The sequence below is a fragment of the Nicotiana sylvestris genome, chromosome 2 (genome assembly GCF_000393655.2).
Source record: "Nicotiana sylvestris chromosome 2, ASM39365v2, whole genome shotgun sequence".
Classification (NCBI taxonomy): Eukaryota; Viridiplantae; Streptophyta; class Magnoliopsida; order Solanales; family Solanaceae; genus Nicotiana; species Nicotiana sylvestris.
Genome location: NC_091058.1, coordinates 203545583 through 203562359, shown reverse-complemented (window position 1 = coordinate 203562359; position 16777 = coordinate 203545583). Strand labels below are relative to the sequence as shown.

At 34.6% G+C, this 16777-nt stretch overlaps 1 protein-coding gene across 2 annotated transcripts; it reads right to left on the bottom strand.

Moving 5' to 3' along the window:
• Nucleotides 1-1704: 1704 nt before the first annotated feature.
• Nucleotides 1705-15823, bottom strand: LOC104228537 (oxysterol-binding protein-related protein 3C). Of its 2 annotated transcripts, none has more exons than XM_009781014.2 (10): nt 15558-15823; nt 13270-13363; nt 12459-12575; nt 12277-12349; nt 12070-12188; nt 11729-11850; nt 4662-4838; nt 3977-4121; nt 2694-2872; nt 1705-2372 (listed from the first exon to the last, which is right to left on the bottom strand). In XM_009781014.2, exons 1-10 carry the CDS (start codon nt 15653-15655, stop codon nt 2126-2128), a joined length of 1371 nt encoding a protein of 456 aa, XP_009779316.1. In that variant the 5' UTR covers nt 15656-15823; the 3' UTR covers nt 1705-2125. The 2 variants fall into 2 exon arrangements, with proteins under 2 accessions (XP_009779316.1, XP_009779317.1); XM_009781015.2 differs by having other exon boundaries at nt 13270-13407; nt 15558-15645.
• Nucleotides 15824-16777: the final 954 nt, after the last annotated feature.

Below are 16777 nucleotides of genomic sequence, written 5' to 3'. Positions count from 1 at the left end.
CTCTTGAGAAGTCATTTTCCTTAATTTACGTACCAAATACCGGAAAATGAATAAGATTACTACTTGTTTTCCAAGAAAACGGAAAACATTTTCCGTTATACCAAACACACCCTAAGTATCCTTAACTTTTGAGTTTGTTAGTCTAAGTTCAGGACATATTGTCTTAACTTTTGAACTTGTAAATGTAAGTTCAGGACCTATTGTCCTTAACTTTTAAGCTTCTTAGCCTAAGTTCAGGACCTATTGTCCTTAACTTTTGAGCTTGTTATAAGTTTAGGACCAATTGTCCTTATCTTTTGAACTTGTAATTCTAAGTTCAGGACCAAGTGTCCTTAACTTTTGAACTTGTAACTGTAAGTTCAGGATCCATAACGTAGCAGAAAATCAAACGTTATTTGTATCTTTTCACAAAAAAAAAATAATAATTGCAATTTACATCTAAGATTGATGTCAAATTACACAACAGAAAGCTAATAACAAAAAGAAACAACTAAAAAAATAAAAGACTACAGAACCTAACCAACCAAAAGAAAAAGAAAAAGAAATAAAGTTGGAGAAATGGTCTGCAACGCCGATGAAGTGGTCTGCCTTTGGGTTTAGAAAGTGGAATGAAGTTGGGGAAGAACTTACTGCATGGAGAAGAGAAGTAACGAGTTTGGGAAATTTTGGTCAGGAGAAAGGGTTTTGAAATTTTGATAGAGGATTTGGGAAGGAAAAGAGATAGAAGAAAGGGTAACTTCGTCTTTTCATATCAATTTTAATATAGTAGTGGCTACTTTTGATCAATATTAAAAATATTGGATAAAAAGTAAATACCACTTTAAAAAATGGCTACCCACGCCATTTCTAATCATATTACACCATAAAGCCCCCCATAAAAAGTATTTCGTTAGGTATCAGCAGAGTCCTTAAAAACAACACTAGTAGTCACTCATTAATTCTCTGTCTTTTTAAAATTCCAATCATAAATTCATAAAAATGAAAACATTTCTTTTCCCTACAATTTTTTTTTTCTCAGCCACTAGGAATCAAATAGATGCAGCAGGGTCCAAAATTAAGGTATTCGCTATCCCCCATCACAAAAATAAACCTTTAGAAAATGTAAAGGGCTCATAGATTCATATAATAATTAAAAATCCCAAAAAAATTGTCCCATAAACTGAGGTTGCTAATTTTCAACTAAAACAACTGAGAAAAGCGACAATCCTAAAACAAGACTATAGTCGTTTGGTAGGATATATAAGAATAATGCGGAATAAAGTGTATTAGTAATGCAGGGATTAGTAATGCATGGGTTAGTAATGCAAGTATTGGTTATGCAGATATTATTTCTTATCTACTGTTTGGTATGGTGTATTAAAAATTATAATGCATTGCATAATGATTAAGAAAAATAATTGTTTACAAAAATGTGCTCCATATTCTCTAGTTTTAAAGGACTTTAAGGACAATTTTATCTTTAACTATACTAATGCATGCATTAATAGGTTTTCTATGCATTACTTATACATAGGATAATACCAAGTATGATGTATAACTAATACGGGGTCGTTTGGTATGAGGTATAAGAAGGTATAGTATTGGTATAAAAGATTAATATCACCTTAATACTTTGTTTGGTTAGCAAACCTGGTATAAGTTAACCCGGGATTAAAATTAGTACCTGGAATAACTTATACCTTGTAGAGGGTAGAGTAATTAGTGTCACGATAACTTATACCTTCTTTTAAGAAATTATGCAATTGTCATTCTTAATACAACATACCAAAAAGTGGATAAAAAATAATCCCAGGATAACTAATCCAGCATAACTAATCCCAGCATTACTTATAACTAATCCAGCATAACTAATCCCAGCATTACTTATCCCGGCATAAGCCGTATTCACACCATACGACCCCTACAAGTATTAGTTATACACAAGTTCTAAAAATGTACCAAACAAGGTATTAGTAATGCACAGAGCTAATGCTTGCATAATTTTTCTAATACCTCCTACCAAACGACCCCTAAAATGTGTTACAATGTACATATTACACAAACAACAATTGCTTCTCTTTTTACACAGAAAGGTCAGCCCACAACCAGCACATCCAATTGTGCAAGCAAAAATGTAGCATCAGCCCTATTCCTCGGCCAAATTTCCATATTGCCATGGATTGAAGTCCACGGATTTAACATCTTCTATATCAATGTTGCCTGAAGCATCAGCCGTTGTCCAATGCTCGGTGTACTTGCCATTGTACTGGTAGATTTCCAAGTCACCCCATGGTGTTGGTGCAATTTCATCGGTCATATCAAACCATCTTGGTTTGAATTCATGTCCTTGTGCCTCTCTGTTTCTCTTTTCAGCTCTCTGCCTCTCCTCCAAACTAAAGAGATACAGAACGGCAAAGCAAGCATCTTAGAATCAGAAGGAAACAGAATGAATGAATGAAAGGATTAAGTTTACCATTGAGGCTTATCAACCAATTATCATCTCAACTCTATCTCTCAACTTTCAATACATTTGTATACTCGTAAATTATACATAGATGATACTAAGAGAGATTTGATAGTTTGAGGCATGATCCAAGGAGTAACTGAGGGCATTCAAGAACGCTAACTTCACTTTTATGACCCTAGAGTAAATCGGTATACATGTTATGTGAGAAATATAAGAGCATAGCAAAGGGAAAGGGAAAAAGAGAAACCTGCTCTTTTCAGCACCAGCTTTGGATAGGTCCCCTTCTTCAAGTGCAGCTCTATCGGGGCGCAAACGAGAATCAGATGCTAACAACTTCTTGGGAGCAGTATCGAAACTGTTTATTTTATGCGCAAAATAGGGGTACTGAAATTTGTCATTTTCAGGAGCAGCAGCAACTCGCCAAACCTGCTGACAGGTTAATAGTTAGCCACATGTCCATGTCAAGCAATATTTAATTGCCACATAACTGCAACAAAGCAAGAGGATTTTCTGATGTGTAGCGATATGCACATGCCTTTACAGGAAACTAATTAAGTAGGACTTGTTGGAGGGAGCAGGTAATAGTTGCAAATCCTTACTCACGATTAGACAAGTTTTAGCAGGACTTGACACCAGAAAACACACTAATAATACTAAGTGCAAAATAATAAACGATAGGCTGTAAGTACTTGAAAAATATTGACCTCAGCAACTAACTCACAAAATAATAATCAATAGGATTTAAGTACTCGAACAACATGACCTTAGCAGCTAACTCATGCATATGGAAGCATGAAATATAATCACAAACTTAAGAATCAGACTTAAAAGCCAGATCTACCTTTTGCCCCAGGCTTTGCTCTAAGTGGTAAGAGCAGAACATGTCATGTATGGGTTAGGTACACGTCACGAATTCAAATTTTGTCACAAGCAAAAACCTGATATTTAAGTGGAGAAGGACAGAGCAGTGAGCATATTATCTACTGCGTTTCAAACCATGTGCCACTGGCCTCGGAAAATTCTTGGTTATTAAAGAAAAGTCAGATCCACTTTACATGGAGCTTCCATACCATCAAATGAATCCACAAATAAATGAAATAAGGTTCTAAGCAAAAAATGAATAAAGCCTGCAAAATTTCTCTTTCTGAATTATCTTTTGTAGTTTATTCGTTTCTTTTTCTTTCTTTTTTTGACATAAATGAACTCTTTATACCGACTGATGGCGACTTTGACTAAACTAGAGGTCCTTCTCACGTCTTATCTCCCAAAGATATAAGGTATAATCGAGTTAAGAGTGCATCAAATCATAGAATAGCTTTTTGTTACCAGCCATTTATAAAACAAAATTTTGGAATTTCATCCCTGAAAAAAAATAAGAACATATGATATCACACTTTAAGATGCCATCATACATGAACTTCTATAGTCCATTAGAGCATAGGAGTATTTGTTTTTGCAACTTATCAAATTAACATTGGCATATGATAGAACAAAATTCCATTCAATGAGAAAAGCTGGCCAGACATTAACCTCTTTTAGCTCTGTGCCAGGAAGAGGCTCACCCTCCATGTCACAGGGTTGGTAACTCATTGACTCATTCCATTTTCCAGTCATCAGTATCTTAGGTTCCTCATTAGCATTATAAACATACCCATCAACCTCATACCGTCCAGCCCTGCACCCAAAAAGCAACTTTATCGATAACCAATAGTAGGTTGGAAATACTGGTGATTGAATATTAAAGCATGCTGCAAAACATTTTATACGCATTTCCGCATCCGACAGTTATTAGTCGTGACAAAAATTAACGAGGAAGATGTGATGCCTTCAAATGAAAAGATAGCAAAAATTATGTCCAGTTCATATAGAAGCACCGTAAGAATCATGAAAATCAGAGAAGAAAATAATATATAGAAGTTCAAGCCAAAGGTTTGTAGCAGTAAAAACCATATGGGCTTGAGAGTCGCTGGACGGCAAAAAGAAAAGGGGTAACTTTCCTTGTTTTAAGCAACGGAAAAGAACCAAAGTTCAGATGAGGTATTAAGATAGGCTTATATACCATAACCATGTAATCAAGCAGTAAAAGTAGAACTTTCTGGTCTTTTTGTTATCACATCATATATGTGATAACAAAAGAAAAGGCCCAACAGAAATAAATATGAAAAAGAAGCGCAAGAAAATTTGGTAATATAGTTAAGAGGAGACGCCAACATACCCAAACCAACCACAAGCTTGGAAATAGAGCACCGCTTTGTCCCCGGTTGTCTGATTTGTCATGATCATTTCCCCAGGCGAATCAACCCAGGTTCGTCCAAATATTAAATTATTAACCTTTGTGGGAGGGGGAACCAAATCCAAGACAACACCATCTCTCTTAAGGGTCACACGTGTCCTGAATACGAATAAAGAACAAGAATTTCTAGTGTTACAAATTTATTGAGATGTAGATAAGTTAATTGCAGTAATAGAGAATAAAAAGCTCCAATACAGAGTTAATATATTCTTAATCAACATCTACTTTGGAGCCTATTGAAATTCAACAAATCGATATAAAAGAACAGAAAAGAAATCTTTCTAGGTCAGATATCAATGAAGAAACTACATGAACGGAACAAAGCTCAATTATATTCAAAGATATATTCTCTAGCTCTATACAAACATTGTAGCCATCTAAGTTGCTCGAACTAGGGTGCGGGTATCCGATACGGGCACGGATCCGATTGAGGGATTCAGCAAAATCTAAATTTTAAGATTTGTGGGTGCAGATCCAAGTATGGATACGGGTACGGCGATTCAGCTAAGAAAATTCAAAATTATAAAAAATAGAGCTATATGGATATTATAAATTTTGAGAGATATTATGTGAAAAACTTACATGTATATTGTGGAATTCTATCTTTCATTCTTCAAGATGCACATTGTTCTTCCATTCTCCTACGAATAAAATAAAATAGCAACTAAATTTTAAAAGTATATTACAATAGAATAAATATAATTAACTTTTTCAAAAAAAATAGAATAAATATAATTAAAAAAATCAAATATAAAGTGAAAGAAAGAATTAACCTTTTATCCGAGAACAAGAATGGCACAACTCTTGAAAAAAGGAATGTAACTTGTATTGTAAAAATAAGATCTTAAACAAAGTGAAAGTGTGAAATTAGAATTCTAAAATTTAAGAAATAAACAAAAGACATTCATTTCATCCACAATTTAGCTATTAATAATTAGTGAATTACATGACTAATCAATAGTTCAATACATCAAGTAGAAATCACCCTTTAACCAAAAACAATAGAACATTTAAACTTATCTAACTAAAACCCGACAAAGCATAGTCAAGTTAACTACTCTTAGGCCCTAGCTTTCCTCCACAACTTCTTTGAAAGACCACTCTTTCCAATTGAGGTTCATCCATTGATAGCTCGATTAAAACCATCAATTGTCTTATCAATATCAAATTGATTTCCACCTAAAGTAACATTAAATTAAAAAGAATAGATATATTAGAAAGTTTTCATGAAAAGGAAAAAGAGTTATGCAAAATAAATAATTGAGAAAAATATCAAATAAAAAAATGTATACATACCAAATCCCAATACTTGCATGGTCCACTTGTATATTTTTCTTTCTTGCGAGAGAGCAACCATAGATTATAGGGTACAAAAACCAAATCTTCAGCTCTGGCAGTTGCATATTTGTTTCTCTTAATGTTGTGAATCAAAGAATAAGTGCTCCAATTTCTTTCACAACAATAGGAAGAAGCCGGTTGAGTAAGCAACTTGTAAGCTAAGCTTTGCAAGAGTGGAGCCGAGACACCATAATTTGCCTACGGAAAAAGAGGATCTTCATACATCATAACCTCAATCACATGAGACTCACTAAAATAATCACCCCACTACAAAATGCTCCATACTCCAATGAGAATTGCTTCATTTCATTGTCCTTAAAGTATTTTCGAAAGCATTTGACTCTATTCATTGAGATTTCTTGATCTTAGCTTGCCTTCGAATTCCATTTTCACCTATGCCATGATTCGTCATAGTATTTTGGAACCAAAGACAGTGCCAAACAATGCAAAGGGGTATTACTTTTGTTTCACCTAGCTACAAGAATCTCATGAATTACATCAAAAAACTTGATTGGCCGGAAATGAGATCATTCCCCTTGTGCTCAAAGATAATTTTCTTAACTTTTTCAATCATTGTATCCCACATATGATAAATGAGATGCAATTTCGGATTATCAAGATCGGCACTTCTAAGCATATCTACTATAGGTTTTGTAAACTTCATAAAGTAACCAATGTTATTCCACCATCTATTATAAGGGATTTTATTTTACGTGTTTTAGCTTCAAGTCCTGCATCCCCCCTATAATGCTTCCATTCATCATCCATCACCATCTTCTTTAATGACAATTTCCCTGTCTGAACACGAATGGTCATAATAATGTGTGAAACAGATCTTGTTTCGGCAATTTTCAATTAACACAAATTGAAATGCTTTTGAAAAATTGCAAGTGATATGTCATGATTCACAACAAAGTTCTTCAAATTACTCATTTTGACCAAGTAACTTTAATATCCATTTGCAATTTGCAAACTGAGTTGATCTTTTCGAAGGTTGACACATACTTTTCAACGCTAGATTTAAATAATGGACAGCACAATAAGTCCAAAATACATGAGGAAATGTTTGCTCCACGGTAGATTCTACCAGAAAATTTCATGTTACGTGCGTTATCCGTAATAACTTGAACAACATTATCCGAACCTACATTTTCTATTGCTTTAATAAACAATTTAGCAATATATTCCCCTTAAAAATATTGGCCCCCCACTAGATGATGCCATTATATTTATTAAAGGTCATCTCTTAATGTCGGACCATCCATCAGAACAAATCGACAACCTTTTCTTTTTCCTTGTATCTTTAATTGGTTGCAACTTTCTAGCAATGTTAGTCTTTCCCGGAGCTAAAAGAGTTGTTCTTAACTTATTATATGGGGGAATATCACCGGGAATAGAATTTTCAGCTAGAAATTGTGAATATTTTTGAAATAGGGAGATCTGGCAAGATTAAATGATAGACTTGATGCGTAAAACATTCAAGCCACTAGTATTTCTTTTATAGATGCTGAAGGATTTTCTATAGCTCCACCCTCGGACCCTTTCTTTTTCTCCGTTGTAGTAAATCAGTCCCCTTCGGAAGAGATACATAATCAGTTTTCTTTCTTGCATCAACTTGAATGGATTCTTTCAAGTCGATGCAAGAAAGAAAGTTGGTTATGTATTTCTTCTGGAGGGGACTAATTTACTACAACGGAGAAAAAGAAAGGGTCCAGAGGGTGGAGCTATAGAGAAATCCTTCGGTATCTATGAAAGAAATACATAAATTAGCCGCTCAAATGTTTTACGCATCAGGTCTATCGTTTAATCTTGCAAGATCTACCTATTTCAAAAAATATTCATAATTTCTAGATGGAAATCCAACCCCCCCCCCCCCCATAATAGGTTGAGAACAAATCTTTTGGCTCAAGGGAAGACTAACATTGCTAGAAAGTTGCAACCAATTAAAGATACATGGAAAAAAAGGGATGTCGATTTGTTTGGATGGATGGTCCGACATTAAGAGACGACCTTTAATAAATATAATGACATCATCTAGTCGGGGACCAATATTTTTAAATTCAATAAATTCTAGTGGGGTCGTAAAGGATGGGGAATATATTGCTAAATTATTTATTGAAACAATAGAAAATGCAGGTCCGGATATTTTTGTTGAAGTTATTACGAATAACGCAAGTAACATGAAATTTGTCGATTCTACCATGGAGCAAACATTTCCTCATATATTTTGGACTCCCTGCCAATAGTTTTAAATTCAATAAATTCTAGTGGGGTCGTAAAGGATGGGGAATATATTGCTAAATTATTTATTGAAACAATAGAAAATATAGGTCCGGATATTTTTGTTGAAGTTATTACAAATAACGCAAGTAACATGAAATTTGTCGATTCTACCATGGAGCAAACATTTCCTCGTATATTTTGGACTCCCTGTGTTGTTCATTGTTTAAATCGATCGTTGAAAAGTATGTGACAACCTTCGTAAGGATCAACTCACTTTACAAATTGCAAATGGATATTAAAATTACTTGGTCAAGTAAGTAATTTGAAGAACTTTGTTGTGAATCATGAAATGGCACTTGCAATTTTTCAAAAGCATTTGAATTTGTGCTTACTGAAAGTTGCCGAAACAAGATTTGTCTCACACATTATTATGACCACTCATGTTTAAACAGTAAAACAGTCATTAGAGAAGATGGTGATGGATGATGAATGACAGCATCATAGGGACGATAAGGGACTTGAAGCTAAAGCATATGAAATAAAATCCCTTATAATGGATGATGAATGATGGGATAGCATTGATTACTTTTTGAAGGTTATGGAACCTATTGTAGATATGCTTAGAAGTGCCGATCTTGATAATCCGAAATTGCAACTCATTTATGATATGTGGGATACAATGATAGAGAAAGTTAAGAAAATTATCTGTGAGCACGAGGGGAAGGATCTCATTTCCGGCCAATCAAACTTTTTTGAAACAATTCATGAGATTCTTGTAGCTAGGTGGAACAAAAGTAACACTCATTTACAATGTTTGGCACACGCTTTGGTTCCAAAATACTATCACAAATCATGGCTTCAAGGTGAAAATAGAATTCGAAGGCAAGCTACTTTGAAGATCAAGAAATCTCAATGAATAAGGTCAAATGCTTTCAGAGATACTTTAAAGATAATGAAATGAAGCAAGTCTCATTGAAGTATGGAGCATTTTGTAGTGGGGTGGTTTATTTTAGTGAGCCTCATATGATTGAGGCTATGATGTATGAGGATATTCTTTCTTGGTGGGCGAATCACCGTGTCTCGGCCCCTCTTGCAAAACTTAGCTTACAAGTTGTTTACTCAATCAGCTTCTTCCTCTTATTGTGAAAGAAATTGGAGCTCTTATTCTTCGATTCACAACATCAAGAGAAACAAATTTGCAACTTCAAGAGCCGAAGATTTGGTTTTTGTACACTATAACCTACGGTTGCTCTCTCGCAAGAAGGAAAAATATACAAGTGGACCGAGCAAGTATTGGGATTTGGGTATATGTATACTTTTTTTTATTTGATAATTTTCTCGATTATTTATTTTGCATAACTCTTTTTTCTTTTCATGAAAACTTTCTAATATATCTATTCTTTTTAATTTAATGTTACTTTAGGTGGAGATCAATTTGATATTGATAAGATAATTGATGGTTTAATCGAGCTATTAATGGATGAACCTCAATTGGAAGGAGTGATCTTTGGAGAAGAATTGGAAGATTTAGATGGAGTTGAAGATGTTGCAGAGGAAAGCTAGGGCTTAAAGTAGTTAACTTGAATAACTTGACTATGCTTTGTTGGTTTTTGTTAGTCAAGTTCAAATAATCTATTATTTTTGGTAAAAAGGTGAACTTCTACTTGGTGTATTGAACTATTAATTTAATTATTAATAGCTAAATTGTGGTCGAAATAAATGTCTTTTTTTACGTCTTAAATTTTAGATTTCTAATTTCACACTTTCACTTTGTTTAAGATCTTATTTTTACATTTACAACACAAGTTACATTCTTTATTTCAAGAGTTGTGTCATTCTTGTTCTTGAATAAAAGGTTAGTTCTTTTCTTCCACTTTATATTTGATTCTTTTAATTATATTATTCTATTGTAATATACTTTTAATAATTAGTTGCTATGTTGTTGTGTTCGTAGGAGAATGGAAGAACAATGGAAGAACAATGCCATCTTGAAGAATGAAAGATTGAATTCTATAATATACATGTAAGTTTTTCATAGAATATCCCTCAAAATTAATAATATCTTTATAGCTCTATTTTTTATAATTTTGAATTTTCTTAGCTGAATTCCCGCACCCGTATCCATACCTGGATCTGCACCCCCCAAATCTTAAAATTAGATTTTTTCGAATCCAACGCTCAGATCCGTACCCATATCGGATATCTACACCCAAGTTCGAACAACTTAGAAGATAACTGCAGATAAAAAGAACTATAAATTGTAAACTGTGGCAGTTACACTCACTTAATGGATATGGTCGCCTTTGTTTCGAAGACTTTTTCTTGCCTGGATGAAACTACAATAGATGAATAGTCATTTCCTCAAAAATTCAGACAACATGTAATGCCTCAATTTCCGCCTTACACAAACCAAAGCGAAGCAGATTTTCTCCAAATTGGTATATCTAGTCAGCGAGATGAAGACCCTAATTTGGACCCTCGTGATCGAGCATATGATTGTAAAGAAAACAGAGTAATCCACTTCTCCTCGACTCAGAATACGGGATTCAGATGGACTTCCTATTCTAAAAACCTAAGTTGCTCGGACTCGGGTGCAAGTATTCAAGACGGGTGCGGATCTAGAGGTTCGATCCTTCATGATCTGAATTTTAAGATTCGGGAATACGGATCCAAGTATGGATACAGGTGTGGAGATTCGGCTAAAAATAATTCAGATATCTAAAAATAGAGTTATAAAAATATGTCTAAATTATGAGAGATTATATGTAAAGAACTTACAGGGTGTTTCGAGAAGGAGAAAATATTGATCAAAAGGCGAATCCGAGAAGGAAATACAAGGAAAAGAACTGACATAGAAATTTTTATATACTAGGTATTCCATTTTCTCCAATTTCACCCTAGCTTTCGTTTTTATTTCAGAAATGGTTATATCTGCCCCAAATTTCTCCGTCGGTTTTGGTCAACGTGCCCAAAATCGGTTGACCAGATCCAGTACGGACCACCCCCCCCCCCAATCCATGTCGTGTCGACACGGGTGCGGCACCAAAAGTGAAGAGTTCGAGCAACTTAGCTAATAACTACATCACATCCATATTTCAGGTATACATCAATACTTCAAAACTTATACATTTGTCATTGACATTGTAGAAACTTATTCTTAACAACTATCAGGTACAAAGCAAGGAAAGCAGCAAGGAGAAAACAAAAACCTAAAATTATGATTTGATAAGAATTGCAGTTAAAACGTCACCATTTGGACTCAATGAAAATAAAACAAAATTTTTGGATAAGTAAAACCAGGAAGAATGGAAGCAAAGAAAGCATACATCAATTATTACAAAGATCTCCATGCATTGACGCTGATCAACAACAAGAGCATACTACAATCTTTGCAATCTAGGAAGTAGGAAAGGTACACATGAACTAACCTTCCAACAGGATATACATCAACGGAGTTACCCAAGAATTTGGTTTTCAACTTGGAAGTCACATCATATGTGAAATGCTCATTTTCAGCATGCCCAGCACTCATTGGAGGATGATGGCTGACCTGTAGGTCGTGAAGCATTAGATTCCATCAAACAATGACACAAATGAACCAGTTTGAGCATATCCATACTAGGCTTTAATAAGATCTAGCATATTAGTTTAGCTTAATTTGCAATTGTTTAATAAAAAATGCCAACCGATGCAATATCTATTGTAAGATGTAGGACAAACCAAACACGTGACAGAGCTAAAGAAGACAGCATAAGTACCCTTCATATACCTGTTCGGAAATAAATGTGATGCCACCATGGTTGACCATTTCATAAGTCTCCCCAAGAATTGGGTTAAACGGTTTCCATGTACGTTGGTAAGCATAGTAGACTGATATTGCCCAAGATGCTGCACTAAATTTCAACAATTAATATTGAAAAGTAGAAAAGGAGTATGCAGAATTTAATCATCCATTGAATTAAACAGTTCCACTAACTTGCATATACCAATCGCATGTAAGGATCCTCGCATTCATCGGCTTTGTCTAAAAGGTGGGAATATTCCATTAACTGCCACAACAGTTCCAAACTAGAATGATAAAATGTTTGTACATTTTTCCCTAATACATTGTATACGATGTAATATTAACTAAAAGCATGTAAATCAGCTTCCACAAACCTCTGCCATTTTTTGAAGCATCGTCATGGGCTCAAATATAAGAACAGGGAGTGTTACCATTGATGTGACATCACAACCAATATACTTCTGCATCATCTTCCAGTAACTGTCTCGTTCCTTTGAGAAAGCAAAGGATCACACTCAACTTGAGAAATTAAAGATATACCAATTACCTTCTCAAACAGAAAAAATTACTAAATCATTTCTTGGTGAACATATAATAAAGGGTAAGGCCCCTCCACATTAAATGTATGAAATTGAAAGACACAAGCATTTTGAGTTCTTGACTCACATAAAGGTGCTGCGCTTATTTCTTAATTTTATAGACTATACTTTGCTGCATGACTAGCTAAAATTGGAGTATGTAATACTTTAAGAGGATGTGGGCATCTTTTTAAAAGAGCACCTGATGTGCACTACTTGCAAAGAAAAGTTTAAGAACTTCATACTGCAATACTTGCACATAGTATGAGGTATGATCGTCTCTTTGCAACTTGGTTTACTAACTTGGTTCATCGAAGTAAACATCTTCATAAAATACCGTTCAAATTTTTTGTTGCCTTTCTCAAAAAAAGAATACCATCATGACCAGCTCCATCCAAAAAAGTGGCAGAAAACAGCTCAATATGCAAGATTAAAATTTCTCTCTCTGAGTGTGATTGTGCAGTGAGGGAGAGATATTGATGGATAGAGAGCTCATGAATTATAACTACCCCCATCCAAAATTTGGAAAATGCAAAAAGAAAAAAATTTCATCAGGAAGAAATCCACATTCATGTGAAAGAAAAAAGGAGACATCGAGATAACTCACCTCCTGTTTCCATCTACCTTTTTGTGCTTCCTCTTCTCCATCTTCTTTACCTCCTTCTGGATTTATAACTTCTAGGCCTTCATATCCAAGCAATCTGGAAGAAGGAAAGGCAGTGAATGGAGCAAACAAGTTTGGTTCCTGTTAAGATAAAATCATTCACCACAGAATTATAGGGAAAATTTGAAAATAGTACTCCCTCCGTTTCAAATTAGATGCGGTAGTTTGACTCGGCACGGAGTTTAAGAAAAAAGAGAAGACTTTTGAAACGTGTGGTCTAAAAAGTTTAAGGGGTAAAAGCTTTGTGGGGCCAGGACACTTGTGTGGTTATAAAAGCTTCTCATTAAGGGTAAAATGGATAAAATGAAGAGTATAAAGTTTGAATTATATCCAACTATAGAAATGTGTCATTCTTTTTGGAACGGACTAATAAGGAAAGTGTGTCATCTAAATTGAAAAAGAGGGAGTAGAAGATAGGAATAAGAAAATGTTATCACCCATCATAAAGAGATTTCAGGGACACTTAAAACAGAAGTGGAGCAGTCTCATCCTAATCCTTCCCTAAGAAGCTGTGCTACCACCGCCCACTAGATAGTTAAATAAGTGAGAAAAGGAAAGTAACAAATTATACCAAATGCTGAAAGCGATCTGGAGTCATTATCTAAACTAAATTCTTCATGTAACACTAAACTAATACTAAAAAATACTGTAAACCAGTTAAACAAATAGATGAGCAAAGGAAAACTGTCCAAGCGAAGTGCAGGTCGGAACTCCTGAGACGAACTGTGGCACTAGTGCCCAACTTTAAGGCAGCTATGACAATTAGTACATCAAGCTTATTGTTATTTTCAATCCCATCTGCTAGATACTCTAGCAATCTGTGTTAACAAAAAAATGTGTTTCAAGTGCTTCTAGGTACACGGCTGTTAGGCAAAAAATGTGTTTCAAGTGCTTCTAGGTACACGGTTGTTAGGCTTATCCAAGGCGTATTTACGGAAGTAGCAGGGAACTTGACTATCAAGTTCAAAAAAAGCTGGCGAAGCTTGTGTCACTTTCTTACATCGAAAGAAAGGGAGATCAAAGAAGTATGGAGCCGATATGTGAAGGATCAAATCATAGAGATAACGGATCTCAAGAGGCAAAGAGAAAAAGAACCTCGAGCGACCCAGAGATTGTGGGAACTCAGTTAATCACTAGGTTATTAACCCATTCAAGAACAGTTATCGTGCTTAGGTAGTGGTTTATATATGATAAGAATAATGCATGCAAAAGCAACAAAACATTAAGGGGTCACTCGGTTGGAGAGAATAGGAACAATAATTCCAGTACACAATTTGGTATTATCTATCTTGTGCTTGGTGGGCATTTTCATTTCCAGCATAACTCATACCTTAATCTATGAATTACTTTATACAGGATACAGCATGGAATAAGTTATACGTGTATTAGCTATACCGGTACAATTCCAGCATTATAATTACATAACTAGCTTGTGAACTAATCAACCCCTAAGAGCTGTAATATAATACAACAACAACAAGCCTAGCATTTTTCCACAGGTGGGGTCTGGGGAGGGTGAGATATACGCAGCCTTACCCCTACCCTAGAAGGACGGAGAAGCTATTTCCGAAAGACCCTCGGTTGGAGAAGAGCTGTAATATATTATATCCTCAAATTTCTCTATCTAATATGCAACTACAACTATAACATAGGATGCTTAACAAGCACAAGGCATACTGTTGCATCATACATTTAATAAAGTGGAATTATAACTAAAATTAAAAAAGTTATTCCCAACTGACTAGAAGAAAGCAAAGAACGTTGTCGTGTAGCTGAGAACCTATCATCAAAAACCTCGGGAGATCAAAGAATAGACAAAATGACAAATAAAAAAAAAATCTATAAACTCTTCTTTTTATGACAGTGAGTACCTGCTACCTCCCACCAACACATGGCACATGTATTAGGTAACATTGCCCTTCAAGGCTTAGGCAGATAGGAAGAATTCACCTAATTTTGGTTTGCTTTGAACTTCATGGTTATTCTCCTACTTCATTGACTACTAGGTTACACCTTGGCTACACAAATATACAAACTCTAACAAGCCATATGAGAACAATTTTTTGAGTTCCCAAAAACTAACATGTTGTAGCCATTACGCACAATGTGAAAATTTTCTCAAAAAAAAAAAAAAAACATACAATTACGACAAGCTGTTAACTAAACAAAAATTGTTATTAAGACCAAACATTAATATTTATGAACGTAAAAGGAGTGCTACACAAGCATACCCGTTAACAGATCTGTGAAGAGCGTTACCAAACGTGGACAATCCAGAGCTCATCGTTGCAAAAAATCCCTTGTTATGATTCTTCTTTGGACTCCCCATTTCTGCTAAACCCTAAATTCAATTCCTCTCAATTAATTATCAAATTCAATTTCACAAAATCAAATTCCAATTTAGATGAGTATAAAAATTTTATTTAAAAAAATTATTTTTTTATAAACCCTAAATTGATCGATGAATGCTGATTTTGTGCCTGTATAATTTTCAACTTTCAAGTATTGTTATATGTTCTTTCTTTTTCTTGAACTTTCTATTATAAGTATTTGTCAACGCGCTATAACTTATGTGTATTGTACGCTCTCTATTGTTGCCTGAGGAAGTTGTGCGTGGAAGTCACCGTCGTGAAACGTGTAGTTTGTTTCAGTTACTATTTTGAGTCTGTTTATCCTGTTATTGATACTAGAGTCATTACTGCTACCAAAAAATCAACCTCAACTCCACCAACTGTTGCCACCACCGCAATCGATTGTAAGCAACTCCAACAACTACAAGATAAGACCGCTTCTTCAATAACCCTTTTCATAATTTATGGTTTCAAGAATTATAAATTATTCCTTATAATCATTATAATATTTATAAAAATAAATAAACCAATAAATGGTGAGTGATGATCATCACCGAGGCTCATTACATACTAAAGGTTCATTAACATACAATATATCTTTCAAGCTCGTGTCAACTGTTTCAATCATCTAACGATTGTGTCATGCTCTAAAACGTGTCTGACACCGATACTATCCGCACTTAATGAACCAATCCCATATGATAAGCCCCAATCGTATGATTCAAAATCATTTCAAAATCTATACGTTATAAACAATTATATATAATTGATGACAATTAAAATATAATCAGTATCCTTTCATATATATCGCGTATGTGTATTAGTAAAATTTGATCTTAAAGCTCCTCAATGCAGTGACATGAAGCAAAGACAGTTCGGTACGTCAAAACATGGAAGCCAAAGTTAGAAGAATCAAAGGATCACGATCGGGGTTGCCCATTCGAATCTGAAACAAGAATAACCGGAAGAATTCGCGAGGCATATAAATAATTTACTCAGTTTACTTGTAACACACATTGTAGATCACCTATCAGATTACTCATCTATCTATATTTATATATCTATATTATTATAAAAGCATGAATATAATGTCGGTTTAC